Below are 19,151 nucleotides of genomic sequence, written 5' to 3' on the forward strand. Positions count from 1 at the left end.
TGCCTCGATCCCACCCAACCCCTACCTCCTGCCCCCCAAGATCTGCGTGGAGAAATGCCCCGACCGTTACCTCACCTACCTGAACGCTCATAGATCCCAGGACTTTGACTACTACAAGCAGTTCTGTGTGCCTGGCTTCCAGAGCAACAAGGTGAGGGGAGCCCGGATAGGGGCGGGGGGGTTGGGAGGGTGCTGGCCTGGAGCATTAACCCCCCCATTTCTTGCCAGGGTGTGGCTGAAGTGCTTCGGGATGGCGACTGCCCTGCGGTTCTCATCCCCAGCAAGCCCTGTGAGTCTGGGGTTCCGTAAGCTTGGGTGGGCCGGGCGGGGAGGGGGGGTGTCCAGGGGCTCAGCCTGACTGGTCTCTTCCCCTGCTCCGTGCAGTGGCCCGGCGATGCTTCCCAGCCATCCACGCCCACAAGGGGGTCCTCATGGTGGGCAACGAGACGACGTATGAGGACGGGCACGGCTCTCGAAAAAACATCACAGAGCTGGTGGAGGGCGCCAAGTGAGGCCCACCACCCGCCACATCGGTCTCCCCCTTCCCTGGGTGGGACAGGGCATCCATCCCCTGGGGTTGGCCCCATCCGGGTGGGGTTCTGACACCAGCCCTGTGTGCCCTTCCCCAGGAAGGCCAATGGGGTCCTGGAGGCGCGGCAGCTGGCCATGCGGATATTTGAAGATTATACCGTTTCCTGGTACTGGATTGTCATGTAAGTCGGGGGAAGGTGGCCCTTCCTGTCTGTGCTCTGGGACTCGTGGGGCGATCGCCGTGCTCACGCACCCGTTTTATCCCCAGAGGCCTGGTCATCGCCATGGTGATGAGTCTCCTGTTCATTGTCCTGCTCCGCTTCCTGGCTGGCATTATGGTCTGGGTGATGATCATCATGGTGATTCTGGTGCTTGGCTACGGTGCGTCTCCCCCTTCCCGCACCCTCCCCGCCCCATAGTTTGCCTGGGCCCTCGGACCCAACCATGGCCAGCAAGAATCTTGTCCTAAGCCGTCAGACACCCCGCATTCTTCTGCTTGGTGTGTTTGTGAAGATGTTCATCTCAGTGTTGTTTATGGGAGTCGGCGCTGGGGAACCACCTCAGTGCTTATCGATGGGGGATGAGTTAAATCATAGCCTTCCAGGCGGGGACCTGGAGCTGTATTTTATCTACATCAAGAAGCATCCTCAAGCAGACTACTTAACACAGTAGTTAAAGGGGTTCACTCTAGCACCAGACGGCTGGCTGTTGAATGCTGGCTGTGCCAGTTCCCTCCTCTGTGACCGAGGGCAAGTGACTCAACTTCCCTGTGCCTCAATTTCTTCCTCTATAAAGTGGGGGATAATTAGTATTTACTAGTTAGGAGGCTTCGTGAGAAAAAGTGTGCAGATGGGATGCGGGGAAGGGCCGTGTAGATTTCCCAGAGGTAATGTTCAAAGTCCAGTGGTTCCTATTTTGATTATTTAGACACACTTTCCAGGGGAAAGATGCCTGATAGGGAATCCATTGGGAGGATACAGATATTAAAATATTCACATTAATCAGTGGTTTCTAACTGAGTGCTGACATAGGCAATTTTTTTAAAGGAAAATTTCCTTTCTTTTTAACGTTTCTTCACTTTTTGAGAGACAGAGAGCAAGCGGAGGAGAGGCAGAGAGAGAGAGGGAGACACAGAATCCAAAGCAGGCTCCGGGCCCTTTGCTGACAGAGCCTGACGTGGGGCTTGAGCCCACCAAGTGCGAGATCATGACCTGAGAGGAAGTCGGACGCTTAACCGACTGAGTCGCCCAGGCGCCCCAATTTTTTTTTTTCTTTATCTGGATTCTACAATTTTATTCTACAAAGAGTTATGGGAAACATTAAAAATCCCTAGTACCACCCCACTGAGTGTTAACACCCACATCTTTCCTCTCCACCCGTGAATCATTGTTACAAGGTGGCAAGGTGCTCAGATCCCATAGCAGCCTGATACCTATTCGGTCACTCATTCATTCGTACAGGCGTGCGTGCCTCAAACACGTAGTGAGCGCCTATGTGTCCTAGGCAGTTTTCTAGGTCCTGGGGGTGCAGGGAAGATAGACCAGAAATAATAAACCAGGGGACGCCTGGCTGGCTCAATCAGTGGTGTATGTGACTCTTGATCTCAGAGTCGTGAGTTCGAGCCCCAGGTTGGGTGCAGAGATTACATGAAAATAAGATCTTTTAAAAAATAATAATAATAAACCAGAAGACTCTCTAGAAGGTCCAAGCAGAGAGAGGGGATAAGAAGTTGATTGTGAGGAGCGCCTAGGTGGCTTAGTCGGTTAAGCGTCCGACTTTCGCTTAGGTCATGATCTCGCGCTTCGTGGGTTCGAGCCCCGCGTCGGGCTCTGTGCTGACTGCCAGCTCAGAGCCTGGAACCTGCTTCAGATTCTGTGTCTCCCTCTCTCTCTGACCCTCCCCTGCTCACACTGTCTCTCTCTCTCTTTCCTAGAAATAAATAAAAATATTAAATTTTTTTTTTTAAATTTATTTCTAGGAAAGAGAGAGAGACAGCGTGAGCAGGGGAGGGTCAGAGAGAGAGGGAGTCACAGACTGAAACAGGCTCCAGGCTCTGAGCTGGCTGTCAGCACAGAGCCCGACGCGGGGCTCGAACCCACGAACCGCGAGATCATGACCTAAGCGAAAGTCGGACGCTTAACCGACTAAGCCACACAGGCGCCCCTAAATAAAAATATTAAAAAAAAGAGAGAAGTTGAGTGTGAGGGGGTGTGATTTGAAACAGGAGAAGGGGTTCGGGGAGGTCTCGTTAGAACGAACCATTTGAATGGAGACAAGGAGGGCGTGAGGAATCCAGTACCAGGCAGTGAGAAAAGCAAGTGCAAAGGCTCTGAGGCAAGAATAAGCGTTGGCAGCCCCGGTCAGCTGTGGTGTTTGGCTCTGCAACGTCGGGGGAGCCATTCCGCAGGCTGAGGTCCATCCCCTGTGCAGGAATATTTCACTGCTACATGGAGTACATGCGATTGCGTGGCGAGGCCGGCTCTGACATCTCCTTGGTGGACCTCGGCTTCCAGACGGACCTCCGCGTGTACCTGCACTTGCGGCAGACCTGGATGGCCTTCAGTGAGTCCCAGCCCCCCCATCCTGCCCCCCGGGGAGGCCTGGGAGGGAGCGGGGACAGGCAGCTGGTAGCCTCGGCCACCCTCTGCCTCCCGCAGTGATCATTCTGAGCATCCTTGAGGCCGTTATCATCTTGCTTCTCATCTTCCTGCGGAAGAGAATTCTCATCGCCATTGCACTCATCAAAGAAGCCAGCAGGTGGGTGCCAGGGTACCCGGGGTTGGGCTGGGGTGGGCCCAGGGCTGCTGGGGCCCTGATGCCTGTGTCTCCTCCTCCCCAGGGCCGTGGGATACGTGATGTGCTCTCTGCTGTACCCACTGGTCACCTTCCTCCTGCTGTGTCTTTGCATCGCCTACTGGGCTAGCACTGCTGTGTATCCACCATCAGACCCGGATCCCGGACCCTGGGGGGTGGCTGAGGGCCAAACTTGCCTGGCAGTGACCTGCGGTGTGGGGGCAGGGCCAGAACCTGGTTGCGGGGTGGGGGCAGAATGGATCCTTTCTGGGGTCCCTGAACCCGAACGTCAGGTTCCTTAATGAACCTCCAGCTTCCTGTCCACCTCCAATGAAGCTGTCTATAAGATCTTTGATGACGGCACCTGCCAATTTGCTGGGAACACCTGCAATCCTGAGGTGGGGATCGGCTCTCTCCCCAGCAGCCCACACACTGTCGGAAACCTGCCGTCCCTGCTTGGGGACCATTTGGCAAAGATTCAGTGTCTGCTGTATGCCCTGTGCTGGATGTGGGGAGCGTGGAGGGGAAGAGCTCCAAGTGGGCAGCCCCCACCCCACCCTGAATGCTGGGCCACACCCACTTTCTCCCCTTGACTTCATTTCCTGCTCCATATCCCTCCCTTAATCCAATGATAGCCGGTTCTTGTTTCTAGAACCCCTTCCTTGCCTTTCATAACCCCCTGTGGTCCTCATACTGATCTCTGCCACGCTTGCCCTGGCCACGTGACCCCTCAACTGCGTGGCCCCACCCTCATCCCCAAGATCGCTTATCCTGCCTCACTGACCACTGTGGAGTCAACAATCCCATCTTGCTTCTAGAACCCCTGTTAAAAGCCCCTATACGGAATTCCCCATCCCTTGACTTAAAACCTGAGTGCCATGACTCCTGTCCCACTCCATGGGCACCCTGACCCCTGCCCGATGCCCAGCACCCACTCTGAACGCCTGTCCCCGGTGTTGTGACCCGGCCCCCCATCCTTCCCACAGACCTTCGCCTCCTCCAATGAATCTCGCCTATGCCCTGGCGCCCACTGCCAGTTCGCCTTCTACGGTGGTGAGTCGGGCTACCACCGGGCCCTGCTGGGGCTGCAGATCTTCAATGCCTTCATGTTCTTCTGGCTGGCCAACTTCGTGCTGGCCCTGGGCCAGGTCACGCTGGCGGGGGCCTTCGCCTCCTACTACTGGGCCCTGCACAAGCCAGACGACCTGCCCGCCTTCCCACTCTTCTCTGCCTTCGGCCGGGCGCTCAGGTGGGACTCTGGGTGGTCAGGGGCTCGGGGGCGAGCTGGGCTGGAGGAGCCTTGTGGCCTGGCCACTGACCACCCCCTTGGCCCTTAGGTACCACACAGGCTCCCTGGCCTTTGGCGCCCTCATTCTGGCCATCGTGCAGATCATCCGAGTGATTCTCGAGTACTTGGATCAGCGCCTCAAAGGTGCGGCCCGCCAGTGGCCAGCCTTGGCCTCTGGGGGCGGGGCGGGACTGACCTGTGGGGGCGGGGTCAAGGCGATGCGGCTGTGATTGGTTTCTGCTTGGGGTGGGCGGGGCGGAGATGGGGAGTGTGATTAGCTCCTGAGGTGGAAGAGTGGCCGAGGGAGCCTATTGGGTGGAGTTCTTATCCCTGGGTAGGGAGGCCCCTTGTCCCCGGGGTAGGAGGGCGCTGGACCCGGAGGCCTGAGCCACCGTAGATTTCCTGAAAAGACCAGGATTCCTTTGTGCGGAGAAGGGCGGGGCTAAGACCTGGTGGGTTTGTTGTTGTTGTTTTGCTGCGGTGGAGCTTGGATTGGTTATTCTTTGGGGGTGGGGTCAAGGGGGAAGCAGGGATTGGCTTCTGCTTGGGAGGCGGGGCCGGGGCAGTTAGTGTGGGTTGTGATTGGTTCCTGTCCGGGAGGCTGGGTTGAAAGGCGTCAAGATTGGACCCCTCGTAGGGGAAGTCGTAGGGGAAGTCGTAGGGGGAGTCGGAGCTGAGAGTCCTGGGCCCCCTTGGTCCGTACTTGGGTGAGGAGCAGGATCCCAGGGCTCCGGATCAACTTTCCTCTCCGTCTCTTTGAGAAGGTGGGCTCCGGAAAATCCTGGATTGTGTGCACGTAGCGAGTGTGGAGGGTGGTCATACCTACCCCTGGGATGGGGGGAGGTCTCCCATCACCTCTGCGTCCCTCTCTTCTCCCTTAGCTGCAGAGAACAGGTTTGCCAAGTTCCTTATGACCTGTCTCAAATGCTGCTTCTGGTGCCTGGAGAAGTTCATCAGATTCCTCAACAGGAATGCCTACATCATGGTGAGTAGCCCTGGGACCCCGAACCAACCCACCGGCTCTTGCTGGGTGAGGGCGGCTGTGGTTCCCAGCCCGTGGGCCTGATCCCTCCTCCCCCTCCTCCTCCTCCCAGATCGCCATCTACGGCACCAACTTCTGCACCTCGGCCAGGAATGCCTTCTTCCTGCTCATGAGAAACATCATCAGGTCAGGGAAAGCACCGTCCTCTGGCTGCCTCCCTCCTCCCCCAGTCCCGGAGCCCCCATTCATGCCTGCTCCTCACTGTCCCCTGCAGAGTGGCTGTCTTAGACAAAGTTACCGACTTCCTTTTCCTGTTGGGCAAGCTTCTGATCGTGGGGAGTGTGGGTGAGTGCCACTGGTCAGCCTGCTGGGACGCTGTGGTTGGGGTGACTTGTGAAGGGCTGTTGGGCCCCACGTCTTCTTTTGTGACGCCTGCCGTGGTGTCTGAGGTCGTCTTGGGGGGAGGGGCCGCTTCCTTTAGTCAGAACCCTCAACCATATCGGTTCCTTCCCTCTCTAGGGATCCTGGCATTCTTTTTCTTCACCCACCGCATCAGGATTGTTCAGGACACAGCACCGCCCCTCAATTATTACTGGGTCCCTATACTGGTACGGACCTTTGGGGATGGGTGGGGACCCAGGGAGAAGGAGGCGCTGGGGTCCTCCCGGTCTCTTTGGACTAGACAGATGTGGATGGAGGGCAGAGGTGGGGGATTGATTATTCAGTCCACAAACATGTAGTAAGTACCTGCTGTGTACCGGGCACAGCAGGAGGACGGGCTTCCCTCCAGAGGGCCTTACAGTTTGGAGGCAGAGAGACAGTGATCAGTAATAACATGCCTGGATGCATGATTACAAACTGGTTCATGCCCCGGGGGAGGCTTCCAGGGGAACACTAGAGCCTGTGCGTGAGGACTGGGGCAGATCTGGGAGGCCTGGCGTCCTCGCTGTGGAAGTGAGGTCAGATCTAAGATCTGAAGGAGATGCGGGCCACGTCCAGGCAGAGGGAGTAAGTTCAGAGGCCTCAGCTGGAACAATGCCAGGAAATGAAGAAACCGATGTGAGGGGAGGGAGCTGGAAATAGGGGCAGGGAGGTGACGGGGCCATGGGGGTAAGGTCCAGGCAGGGCAGATCTTAGAACCCAGTGACCTAGAATTTTATCTGAGTTCTCTGTTTGCTCCTTTTAAGATGGGTAACTCTGAGCAAGGTATTTAATCTCTCGATGGTCCACTTGGCTCAACCTGTAAATGTTTATCAGATACCTGCCGAGGCCCAGTGAGTCTCCATGTTGCTGGGGGTATAGCAGTGAGTGGGACAGATGCAGCCTCGTGGGGATGAGGGTGTTATGGCAGTGGTGCCCCAAACATGAGTAAAATTGCAGCCGGACGAAGGCCTCAGAGGAGGGGTTCGGAGTGCTAGGAGAGAGCATAACACAGGGCCTAGCTGTCGGAAGCAGCTTCATAGAGGAGGTGGTATCTGAGGACCCCTCGTATGAGCTGAAAGCAGAAAGATCAGGAGACATAAACTATATTAAGTTGGGGCAAAGGCATGTGCAAAGGCCCTGGGGTTGAAGAGAGCAAGGAGAGAATGGCAGTACAGTGGATGTTACTCTAAGGAGGGCTTGTCAGCAGGGAAATGACATGATCCCAGCGTGGGAGGGCGTGGTGGGCAGGAGTTGCCTTGGGAGCTGGGGTGGAAACATCTCGGCTCCCCTTGCCTAGACGGTGATCATCGGCTCCTACCTGATTGCCCATGGCTTCTTCAGTGTCTACGGCATGTGTGTGGACACGTTGTTCCTCTGCTTCTGTGAGTGACCCGTCACCCCAGCCCTTGCCAGGCCCTGACTGCCTTCTCCCCTCTGGGCATAACATCTTCTGGTGGGGCTATGCATTCACCGGCCGGTGCCCCCAGCTTCCCCGGGGACTGGCTGTCCCGCGTCCGAGGGCCCCGGCATGCCTTCTCGGCTTCCTCCCTGAGCTCAGAGGCGCTCCATCCTATTGTGTCCTGGTCCAGGCTGCAGCTAGAACGTTCTGCCCTTGGGCCCCAGGCTTTGGAGTTTCTAGCTTTGTTGGGGGAGGGATCTGTGGCTGCTACTAACTTTGGTCTCTCCATCTGTCTGTCTTTGTTTTGTTTTGTTTTTTGTTTTTTCTCTTCTCTTCCTCTACTCCATGCCTGCTGGCTTCCCTGTTCTTCCCTGCCTCCCTCTTTCCCTCCCTTCCTGACCACCCCATTTTCCCCCTGCCGGTTCCTGGGGGGAGCCCAGGTGAGGACCTGGAAAGAAATGACGGCTCTCAGGAGCGACCCTACTTCATGTCGCCCGAGCTGAGAGACATCCTGTTGAAGGGGAGTGCGGAGGAGGGGAAGCGGGCAGAAGTCGAGGAGTAGAGAGGGAGGGAGGCGTGGGGGCCGCGCAGGCCTCCTCCTTTCCTCCCCGTAGACTGGGGGTGCATGCGGGCCTTCCCCTGCCTGGAAGCGTGGGGAGCGCGTGTGTGTCCCGTTCCCGAGCCTGCCATAGATCGCCCCTCTCCTGTCCCGGTGTGTCTTGCTACCTAACCCTCTGAGGCTTCTCTGTGGCCCTCATCCCCCCACCCCCACCCCCCCATCCCCAGAGGCCCCAGCCCGTGGGCTCCCCTCATGCCGCGGTCTCTGGGGCCTCTCTCCGCAGTGGAGGACTTGGAGAGGAATGATGGCTCAGCCGAGAGGCCTTACTTCATGTCTCCCACCCTCAAGAGGCTCTTGAACAAGACCAACAAGAAACTGGCGGAACCCTAAAGGCCCCGCTCCCCCACCACCCCCGGCTCTCCAGAAATCTCCCACCAGGTGCTCGGCAGCTGGGCCAGAACCCTGGGCCCACTGGGCTCACCCGAAGTCCCATCACTGCCGCCCCCCGCCCCCCGTCCGGCCCCCACCTGGCCAGTTAGCACTGGATTCTAGGGACCCAGAGGATTTGGATTCGGGGTGCCTCCTCCCTGTGCCGAGGGCCCTTTGGAGGTTTCCTGGCGGCGCCCCAAGCTCGCACCAGTCGCTGCTGCTCTCGCTGGCGCTGGCCCGGATGGGATGGGGAGACGTCCGCGGAGGCCTCCTGATGTCTGACACGCAGCGGGTCCCACCTCTGCGGCCTGCCACACGCTTCCTGTCCCTCTCTTCCAACGGGGCAGCATCTGTGTCTGCGGGGGTGGTGGCCGACGTGAGCCCCCCGTTCTCTCACGTCTGCTCCGGCCAGGACCAAGCCCCTTCTCCATGGCCGAACGGCCGACTCACAGGCTGCCCACATGCATTTCTTTATTATTATTTTTTTTAACCTGGACATGCATTAAAGGGTCTGTTAGCTTTTTCCTGTCTGTCTCAACGGCGGAGCTGGGGCCAGCTGAGGAGTGCCTTCTGTTGTCCCCTCCCCGCCGAACGTGGCCGGGGTGGGAGTAGGGTGGCGGTGGGGAGGGGGGGGTGGTCTCCTGGCATAGGGGGCCCACAGCAGGGGTGTTACGGAAGGAGAGGGAGCGGGAGGGAGAAGGCCGCTAATGGCTGTTTAATGGGAACTTGCTGGCCGGCTGGAGGAGTTGGGCCCCATTTCCCCCCTTCTCCTGCCAGTTACGGACACAGCTCTCTTTGTAAGAGAGAAAGAAGCGGAATCTACCCAAGGGGCGATTTCAGGGGAAGGGGTGGGTGGGGCCAGATGCTGTGAGCAAACCGGGCCTCCTCTGCCCAGTCACCTCGCCTCTGAGGATCCTTTTGCCAAATCTGTTGAACTCGGGGGACCTGGTCTCCCGGTTCCCCCTTTGCCATGTCCCCAGGCCCCTGACTTCATCAGCGCTGTCCCGGGGTCCGGAAGAGGGAGAGATCCCGGCCTGGGGTCCCAGTCTCCTGTGTCTGCCCGCCATCCCTCAGGCCCCCTCGTTCTGTCTGCACACCCTTGCGTGTTAATTGCATTCCAACCACTAATAAAGTGCCTATTGTACAGAGCCCGGGCCTGGAGTGTTTGTGGAGTGAGTAGAAGGCTGGTAGGGGGAACCCCAGCTTTGACTGCTCTGGGATTGATTCTCTGAGCTGGGGCGAGCCTCCCAGGGGAAGGAGGGAGGGCAGGAAGCCCTCTGTCTGCGGGCCCCCGAATTCTACCGTGCGGGCAGCTCAGGTTTCTTCTGAACAAATGGCCCTCATTAGGTTCTCATCCTTAGACTCCAGGAGGCAACGATGGCCTGTCCACACCCCCGCCCCCGCCCATGTCCTCAGTCACATGGCCTTTGTCCTCAGGCCCAGGCCCCTGAGGCACCCACAGTCTAGTCTAGCCTCTTTGGACCCACAGAACTGCAAAGAACTGAGCTGTCCTGCTGCCTAGGGGCTCGCTGCTGCCCCCTGGTGCCAGCTATCTGCCCACCTCTGTCCCATGTTCGCGGCCTTTCTCTTGTAATTTTTTCTTACCATTTTTTGAGTATTTCCTATACCACTTTTTTTTTTATGTTTATTTATTTTGAGAGAGCGAGCGTGAGTGGGAGAGGGGCAGAGAGAGAGGGAGAGAAAATTCTAAGCAGGCTCTGTGTCCGCACATAGCCTGAGGAGGGGTTCAAACTCAAAACCCGAACCATGAGATCATGACCTGAGTTGAAATCAAGAGTAGGACATGTCACCAACTGAGCCACCCGGGCGACCCCGTACACCACTTTTATTTCTCTCTTCAATTATCAAGATCTGGAGGACGGGCTGCATTTCTAATGGCTACACGGTGGGAACGCTGCATAGAAGGCAATTCAACCCCGGTCTCCTTGACCCCAGACCTTCCTGCTACCCCATACAGACACTTTCTGGGGTCCCTTGTTCACCTCGATTGTCTGAGTTAATTCTTTTCCCTGTCCCCAGTTCCTCCAAAATATCCCCCTAACCCTGCTCACTTCTCCCCACTATCCTCAGCTCCCAGCCCCCGTCATCACTCACCTGCACCAACGCAGTCACCTGCCCTGGTCCCTGACTCTTACCATCACCTCCCCTTCCCCACAGTTCCCCACACTGGTGCAGAGGGGTGCTTGTGAACACCCTACTGAGTTCACACCCCTTCTTCGCTTAAGAACCCTCCATGGCTTCCACCTTCTTCAAAGTGAAAAGTCAAAGGGGCGCCTGGGTGGCTCAGTCGGTTAAGCATCCGACTTCGGCTCAGGTCATGATCTGGTGGTTCGTGAGTTCGAGTCCCGCATCAGGCTCTGTGCTGACAGCTCAGAGCCTGGAGCCGGCTTTGGATTCTATGTCTCCCTCTCTCTCTGCCCCTCCCCTGCTCATGCTCTGTCTCTCAAAAATACATAAATATTCAAAATTAAAAATAAAAGTGAAAGGGGTGCCTCGGGTGGCTCAGTTGGTTAAGCGTCCAACTTCGGCTCAGGTCATGATCTCATAGTTCGTGGATTTGAGCCCTGCGTCGGGCTCTGTGCTGACAGCTCAGCAGCCTGGAGCCTATTTCAGATTCTGTGTCTCCCCCTCTCTCTACCCTCCCCCACTCGTGCTCTGTCTCTGTCTCCAAAATAAATAAACGATATAAAAAGTAAAATTTAAAAAAAGTGAAAAGCCAAAGTCTTCACTACAGTCCACAAGGTGCTATTTTATCTTCCCCATCACCCCGCCTCTCCCCCCCCTGCTGACCCTGGCAGCCACCCTGACCCCAGGGCTTGTGCCTGAAATGCTCCCCACTTGGCACTGTGTGTGGCTAGCTCCTCATCCTTTGGCTTTCAGCTCAGGTGTCACTTCCTCCAGGAAGCCTTCTGTGCTTCTCTGAGGTTGGCCCCTCTTGGTGACCACACATCACCCACTTTATCTTTCTTTTTCATGGCATTTGTCACAATCCACAGTGATCTATGTATATTTTCACTTAATAATTTGTTAGCCTTCCCACCCAGAAAGCCAGCTGTAAGGGGATACGGACCTTGCCTCTTTGTTACCACCTGATCCCAGAGCCAGGGACAGTGTGTGGTATACAGCAGGCACTCAGTATACAGGCACAGAGCAGCTGAATGACTGCAAGGGGCTTAGTATAGCGCCTGGCCTGGGGGAGGTGCGCAGCGTCAGCCACCGTCATCAGTATATTAGTATATGCAAGCATGTAAGTTCCCAGTCACGCATGCTCCAAACTCCCCGGCTGCCGTGTGCAGAGACAGGAAGACCGATGAGGCAACTGACTGCAGGGGTGCCTGGCTGGCTCAGCGGGTGGAGCCGGCCCTTCTTGGTCTCAGGGTCATGAGTTTGAGCCCCATGTTGGACGTGGAGCCTACTTATCTATTTAAAAAAAAAAAAAAACAAACAACGATGAAAACTAAGGAGGTTACTGCACTAATCTGGGAGCGTGCTGTTGGTAGACTCGACTCAGGTGGTCACAGGGAAGGTGATGAAAAGCACGCAGATTTTGGCGATAAGCTGAAGATGGATTGCGTGTGCAAGAAAGAGAGGAGTCGGAGAAGCAGAAGGAAGCAGGGCTGAGAGGCAGCAAAGCTGAGTCCAGAGAGGATGTCACGTAGCAGGGCCGCCCTGAACTGGTAGGTCCCTGACTAGAGGTGGCCCCGGGTACAATCCCAGACACTTCGGAGTCTCTTGAGTGTGCAGGCAAAGTGCCCAGTGTGATCCAGTCGATCCTCTTTTCTAATTTTTATTGAATTTTTTTTTAAATGTTTTATTTATTTCTAGGAGAGAGAGAGAGACAGTGTGAGCAGGGGAGGGTCAGAGAGAGAGGGAGACACAGACTCCGAAATAGGCTCCAGGCTCCAAGCTGGCAGTCAGCACAGAGCCCGACGAGGGGCCCGAACCCACGAACCGCGAGATCATGACCTAAGCGAAAGTCGGACGCCCAACCGACTAAGCCACCCAGGCGCCCCTTATTGAATTTTTTTTTTGAGAGAAAGAACGTAGGAGCGAGTGGGGGAGGGGTAGAGACAGAGAGAATGCCAAGCAGACTCTGCACAGTCCGTGCTGAGCCCGACACAGGGCTCGAACTCACCAACTGTGAGATCATGACCTGAGCTGAAATCAAGAGTCGGACACCTAACCTACTGAGCCACCCAGGCGGCCCTGCTCCGATCCTCTGGAGTGTGTTGGCAATGCTGACCAGAGCCCAGGGTAGGTCTCTGGAGAAGACTTGGTGTACGGGCAGTCGTGCAAAAGCACCCAGAGCCTGGGCAAAGAGAAAATACAGCAGAGCCGAAGGGATCTGGGCAGGTAGGTTCGGTCTGGATTTGCTTTACACAGAATCTCCCAGGAAGCGGTCACCTAGATGGTTGGATGGGTGTGTCAGGACTTCACAAAGGAATTCTAGGCCGGAAGCATTTAAGCCGGATGCTGGGGGTTTTGATTCTTTCAAGTCACAGGGCTGGCTGAGATCACCTGGGGAGTGAGTGTAAGGAGGAGGCCAGGCTCCTCTCTCCCCGCAGAGAGAAAAAGAAAAAGCGGACTCAGGGGACAGCCGGAAAGTGGCTGCGTCTGGAGCTATGTGGAAGGCAGGAAGTGCAGGCTCGAGCGGTCCTGGCTTTAGCGTGAGAGCAAATGAATGGGAGCGACTGTTTTCCAGTGCGGTAAGAAGGAAGGTCATTAGCTGAGCGCAGAGCGTGGGGAGATGGTGGAAGCCATAACTAGGTGTGAAAAATCGGGAGAGCACCGCATGAATGAGCAATGTGAGGATCGTGGGTTTTTTTTTTTTTTTTTCTTTTTCTCTCCCAAACTTACCGAGGTGTGAGGTGCAGGAGCAGAGTGGATTGAGCTGGGGTCGACAAAGAGGAACAGGGACTTGAGGGTACATGCAGGGGTGGACACATTGACGGATGCTAGCTCTCCGCCCACAGCTTTCAAAGCACTTGGGGTGAAAGCCAAGGTCTCCGTGTGGGTCAGGAGGGATGCTAGCTCTCTACTCACAGCTTTCAAAGCACTTGGGGTGAAAGCCAAGGTCGTGTGGGTCTCCGGGGACCTGCAGAACCTCTCCACTCTTTCTTGGATGCTCCTCCCCACTTCCTCCCACACTGGTCCCATTCCAGTCCCTCAGGCCTCTTTGCTGCTCCTTCCACAAGCACGGTCAACCCCTGGGACTTTGTACTAGCTGTTCCCTCTGCCCGGAACGTTGGTCTGCCGGGTCTCAGTCCCTCCGCTCCCCATAGGACTTTCCTGTGCACTGCCTAGCTTACAACCGCACCTGCCCAGCCCCCCACCGTCACCCCCGCCCCCCCTGCAGGATTTTTTGCCCACGGCACTTCCCAGCACGGGACACATTACACACTTTGCCTCTTGTTTGTCACCTGCCTCCCCATCTCAGTCAGATCCGCGAGGGCGGGCAGGGGGGTGGCTTGTTCACGGCGTCCCCAGCAGCAGCTCCTGGCAACACAGCCTCAATGCCAGATTCTCCGACCCTCCCGGATGGTCTGTTACCAGCAGGCTGTCCCCAAGCTCTTTCCTGCCTAGGATGGCCGGCGTTCTTTTCTGTGGATTGCAACTCTGAGAGGTGGAGATTCAGAATACTTGGAGTGATGAGGCTGGGCCAGGGGCACGGAGCCCGCCGCCCTGTCAGAGGGGAGGCATGCCCACGCAGGCGTGTGGGGCACTTACAGGCTGGCAGGAAACTCAAAGTGGCTCAGGCAACTAACAGACACAAAGATGTCTTCCAATCCTAGATAACATTCCGGAACAGGTAAAGCCAATCCTGGTGATGTAATAGGGCCAGGGTTTGGCTAGGACAGGGGGAGGGAACTTCCTGGCAGAGGGTGGGCGCCAGTGCCCCTTATTTTGATTGGGGTGGTGCTTATACAGGTGTGTATATGTAAACATTTACCAGAAACTACACTTAAATGATTGTGCGTATTATACCTTCACTGAAAGAAAAAAAAAAGCGGCTTAGGGCACCTGGGCGGCTCAGCTGTTTGGGTGTGTCTGACTCTTGGTTTCGGCTCAAGTCATGATGCCACAGTTTGTGGGTCGGAGCCCCGCATCAGGCTCTGTGCTGATAGTGTGGAACCTGCTTGGAATTCTCTCTCTCTGCTCCTCTCCTGCTCACACTTGCTTGTGTGCATGCGCTCTCTCAAAATAAATAAACTTAAAAAAAGTAATGCAGTTTAAAAGAAAAATTTTTTTACAAAGTGGCTTAAGAGAAATGGGATTCCTATTTGGCTTCTGTCCACGAGGTTGGACTGACTTGGGCACAGCGGGGGTGAGACCCGCTCGTGCATTTACTCCCTGTTTTAAGTTCCAAGCCAGGGTGAACAAGCGGCATGCTCCCTGGTCTCAGAGTTTCCTCTCTAGCCAAAGGGAGACAGATAATAACTAAATATATAACAGGTGACGATAAACCCTTTAAAGAGAACTAAAGCAGGATAATCTGGCAGGGCTGTTTAAGAAATGGTGGTCAGGGCAGCTAGGCCTCTCTGGAGCAGAGACTCAGAGAAGAGAGGGAGAGAGCTCTGAATACCCGAGGGAAGAGAGTATTTCAGGCAGAGTGTATAGTCAGAGCAAAGGTCCTGAGGTGACAGGACGCTTGAATGAATGGAGGAAGGTGTGGGAAGGGATATCAAACCGTATCCCAGGCTCATACCCTCCCAGCCTAATGTCAGGTCAGAAGGACCTTCTCTTCCTTTTTTTAAATGTTTATTTATTCTTGAGAGAGACAGAGAGAAAGCAGAGGAGGGGCAGAGAGAGAGGGAGACACAGAATCTGAAGCAGGCTCCAGGCTTTGAGCCGTCAGCACAGAGACCGATGTGGGGCTCGAACTCACAAACCGTGAGATCAGGACCTGAGCCGAAGTCGGATGCTCAACCGACTGAGCCACCCAGGTGCCCTGGACCTTCTCTTTCTCAGATGACGAGAGGCAAGTCCCAGAACTGTCTATGCTTTGGCCAGTTTTGGTGAAAACACCATCTCAGAATGAGTGTTGGGCCAGGAAAGATGTGGGGTTCTGACCAGCCAGACCCAGGGCAGAGGCTGAGTGGTGGGAGAACAAAATGGCAGAGAGGTGCTTCCCTACGGGAACTCTTGGTTCTCAGAAGAACAGAGGGGGAGTGAAGACCCAGCAGGCCAGAGCCACAGGCGGCCGGCTGCTCTGTGAGCCCACAGCGAGAGCAAGAACTAGAGCAGCAGGAACTTCAGGATGGCCAAGCCGGTCCTAGTGGGTGGAGATGATCAACTCCAGGTGGCTGGGGTCCTACATCCACTGGCCCATTATGACAGCGTCCCTGTGTGACCATGCCAGTGCTTCTCGCCAAGTCTCAGCATCCTGCACTGACGTGGCCGTGACTTGGCTCCGCTTTCACTCCATCTTTTTCAGTATTGCCAGGGTGCCTTGCTGGCTCAGACCATAGAGCATGCAACTCTTGATCTCAGCGTCGTGAGTTCAAGCCACGTTGGGCAGGGAGCCAAAACAGAAAAATAAAATCTTTAGGGGCGCCTGGGTGGCTCAGTCGGTTGGGCATCCGACTTCGGCTCAGGTCATGATCTCGCGGCTTATGGGTTCGAGCCCTGCGTCAGGCTCTGTGCTAACAGCCAGCTCAGAGCCTGGAACCTGCTTCAGATTCTGTGTCTCCCTCTCTCTCTGACCCTCCCCTGCTCATGCTGTCTCTATCTCTCTTTCAAAAAAAATTAAAAAAACATAAAAAAAATCTTTAAAATATGGCCGTAAAATACGCATAAAAATCACCACTCAAACCGTTTTTAAGCATACAGCTCAGGGACATTAAGTACATTCACAGTTTTGTGTAACCATCACTACCTCCGTGCCCAGAAATTTTTCTTCTTCCCAAACGAAAACTCTGTCCACATTAAACACAAACTCCCCCTCCTGCAGGCACCCATCATTGTACTTTCTGCTCCTATGGATCTAACTCTTCAACACGCTGCATATGAATGGAGTCATACGGATTCAGCTGTTGGGGTCTCGCTGACTTCACTTATCATTCTCCAGGTTCATCCACGTTGTGGAGGTCAGAATTTAAAAAAAATTTTTTTAAATGTTCATTTATTTTTGAGAGAGAGACAGAGTAGAAGCGTGGGAAGGGCAGAGAGGGAGAGAGGGACACAGAATCCGAAGCAGGCTCCAGGCTCTGAGCTGTCAGCACAGAGTCCAATGCAGGGCTTGAACTCATAAACTGCAAGATCATGACATGAGCTGAGGTTAGATGCTTTGCTGACTGAGCGCCCCGGGCGCCCCTCCTTCTCTTTTAAGGCTGACTAATATTTCACATTCCATTGTCTGTGTAAATCACAATTTGTTTATGTGTTCATCCATCAACAGACACTAGATTAATTCCACCTTTTGCCTGTTGTGAGTCACACTGCTGTGAACAAGGGTGTAGAAGTATCTGGAGTCCCTGATTTCATTTCTTGCGGGCATATGCTCGGAAGTGGAAGTGCTAGAGGTGTTCATTCTATTCAATTCTGGGAAAACATGTTGTTTTCTTGCTCTATCTTTTAACTGAGCTTTCTTCCTTGCTAATTTCATTCTCTTTCATCAAGGTACACTCCCTGCCCCCCAGCCACACCTCGTAGTTCCCTGGCTTCAAGTTTAGAGAAACCAGGGCTTCTCCTGCCCCCAGAGTCCCCGGCCTGGTGCTCATTGGCTCTGACTAGCTGCATTTTGGACGCTCACTCCTAAGCCAATCAATGCAGTCAAGCCATGGGCTTAGTTTCAGAATACGCCAGCAGGGACTCATCAGCCGAACTAGACTGGGCAAGGGAGAGGGGAAGTTCCCCGAAGCACTGTGGTCAACCGATGTCCACTCCACTGGAGTGGGGAGGAAGGCAGTGGGCACGGGTGCAAAAGGTTTCAGAAGGAAAAGTTCCTGTGTGACGGGGGTCGGAGGCTGGAGTGGGAGAAATCTCTGATGGTGAGGAAGGCAGAGTGGAGGCCATGTTCGTGGGATTACTGGAGTCCCTAATGAGGACAGAACCCATCTGGACAGAGGGAATGCAAGGGGAGGGGACAGACCTTCTCTTCAGCCATTGAGGGAGAGGCTGTGATGAGAACAGGTGTGCACGGCCAGATGACAGGGCGTGTCGGCTAGGGCAGGGAGGTGAGAGACGGTGCCTACTGGGGTGGTGGAGCAGGTAGCAGCGGAAAGGCCAGCGCGGTAGTGGAAATCTGGGTGAGGGTGGAGATGCACAAGAGAGGGCAGGTGGCACCTTGGGGCCTCAATCTTGCATGGTGACCCAGGAGCGAACAGACAAGGGGCAGGATGGATGTAGCTCATCAGAAGATTGGGCTGAGAGGTGCCTGGGTCTTTCAGTCGGTTAAGCATCGGACTTCGGGTCAGGTCATGGCTCAGGTCATGATCTCGTGGTTCATGAGTTCAAGCGCAGCATTGGGCTCTGTGCTGACAGCTCCGAGCCTACAGCCCGCTTTGGATTCTGTGTCTCCCTCTCTTTTTCCACTCCTCCACCACTCACACTCTACCTCTCTCAAAAAATGGATAAACATTGGGGCGCCTGGGTGGCTTAGTCGGTTAAGCGCCCGACTTTCGCTTAGGTCATGATCTCGCGGTTCGTGGGTTCGAGCCCCGCGTCGGGCCCTGTGCTGACTGCCAGCTCGGAGCCTGGAGCCTGTTTCAGTCTGTGACTCCCTCTCTCTCTGACCCTCCCCTGCTCACGCTGTCTCTCTTTCTCTCCTAGAAATAAATAAAACATTAAAAAATTTAAAAAAAATGGATAAACATTAAAAAATTTAAAAAGATGGGGCTGAAAACCTCTTATCCCGCAGCCACCAGTGGGTGGCCCCGACAGAATGCATTTTTTAAAAAAAATATTAAATGTTTTATTTATTTCGGAGAGAGAGAGAGAGAGAGAGCTTGAGCAGGGGAGGGTCAGAGACAGAGGGAGACACAGAATCTGAAACAGGCTCCAGGCTCTGAGCTAGCTGTCAGCACATAGCCCGACGCGGGGCTCGAACCTACAAACCGTGAGATCATGACCTGAGCCGAAGTGAGACACTTAACTGACTGAGGCACCCCGGCGCCCCCAGAACGCACTTGTTAAGGGAGTCCGGTTTCCTGGACACTTCAGCTACAGCCCAGCATCTCTTCCTACAAAACCCAGGTTGTGCGAGGCTCCAGTCCCAGCAGGTAATGATTGGAAGGAAGGTTCCCTGGCACTCACTCCATGCATCCTTAGCAAACCCTTGAGATTGAAGGAACTCTCCAAACCTGTCCTGGGCTCCTCTGTGGAGATTACAGTTTGATCTCAAACCTTTGCTTGTCACCATGGCCCTACCTACCCCTTTCTGTGTTTGGGGCCCCTTTTACAGGGGCTGCCTTGAGAGCCTCAGAAGCAAGTTCTTGAGAAACCTATGGAATCAGAAAACCAGACACCTTCCCTGCTTTGCCACTTGGTAGCGCTGTTAGCTCAGCCAAGTGGCACCCGCGGAGCCAGCTCCCTGGTGTTCTAATTGCTGGTCTCTAACTTGTTACAGCCAGCGAACACCTTCCTTGCCAGGGTGACTTTAAAGAATCTAAACTTACTTTAACCAATTTTACCTGAATACATGGGCTATTAAATTTACCAAACTTTTCTTCACTTTCAAGCTCTATTCAGGAAAGCTCTCCGGGGCGGGGGGTAGGAGAAGATGCTT

General features: G+C 55.0%; 1 protein-coding gene across 3 annotated transcripts in view; it reads left to right on the forward strand.

Moving 5' to 3' along the window:
* SLC44A2 (solute carrier family 44 member 2) overlaps positions 1-9,553 on the forward strand; it is a 28,780-nt gene extending 19,227 nt beyond the window's left edge. For 2 of the 3 annotated variants that reach the window (XM_039250961.1, XM_039250960.1), the window contains exons 6-22: positions 41-151; positions 229-289; positions 385-508; positions 630-713; positions 800-912; positions 2,962-3,093; positions 3,189-3,288; positions 3,371-3,463; positions 3,638-3,722; positions 4,311-4,573; positions 4,662-4,756; positions 5,494-5,597; positions 5,707-5,780; positions 5,869-5,939; positions 6,114-6,202; positions 7,315-7,399; positions 7,857-8,227. In XM_039250961.1, the coding sequence (XP_039106892.1) occupies positions 41-151; positions 229-289; positions 385-508; positions 630-713; positions 800-912; positions 2,962-3,093; positions 3,189-3,288; positions 3,371-3,463; positions 3,638-3,722; positions 4,311-4,573; positions 4,662-4,756; positions 5,494-5,597; positions 5,707-5,780; positions 5,869-5,939; positions 6,114-6,202; positions 7,315-7,399; positions 7,857-7,978 (1,806 nt within the window). In that variant the 3' untranslated portion in view covers positions 7,979-8,227. Of the gene's footprint in view, positions 1-40; positions 152-228; positions 290-384; positions 509-629; positions 714-799; positions 913-2,961; positions 3,094-3,188; positions 3,289-3,370; positions 3,464-3,637; positions 3,723-4,310; positions 4,574-4,661; positions 4,757-5,493; positions 5,598-5,706; positions 5,781-5,868; positions 5,940-6,113; positions 6,203-7,314; positions 7,400-7,856; positions 8,228-8,258 lie in introns of those variants that run through there. The other variant, XM_039250962.1, reaches the window with a different exon arrangement.
* The last annotated feature ends 9,598 nt before the right edge of the window (positions 9,554-19,151 follow it).

The sequence above is a fragment of the Hyaena hyaena genome, unplaced genomic scaffold, assembly GCF_003009895.1.
Source record: "Hyaena hyaena isolate Hyena2069 unplaced genomic scaffold, ASM300989v1 scaffold_392, whole genome shotgun sequence".
Taxonomy (NCBI): domain Eukaryota; kingdom Metazoa; phylum Chordata; class Mammalia; order Carnivora; family Hyaenidae; genus Hyaena; species Hyaena hyaena.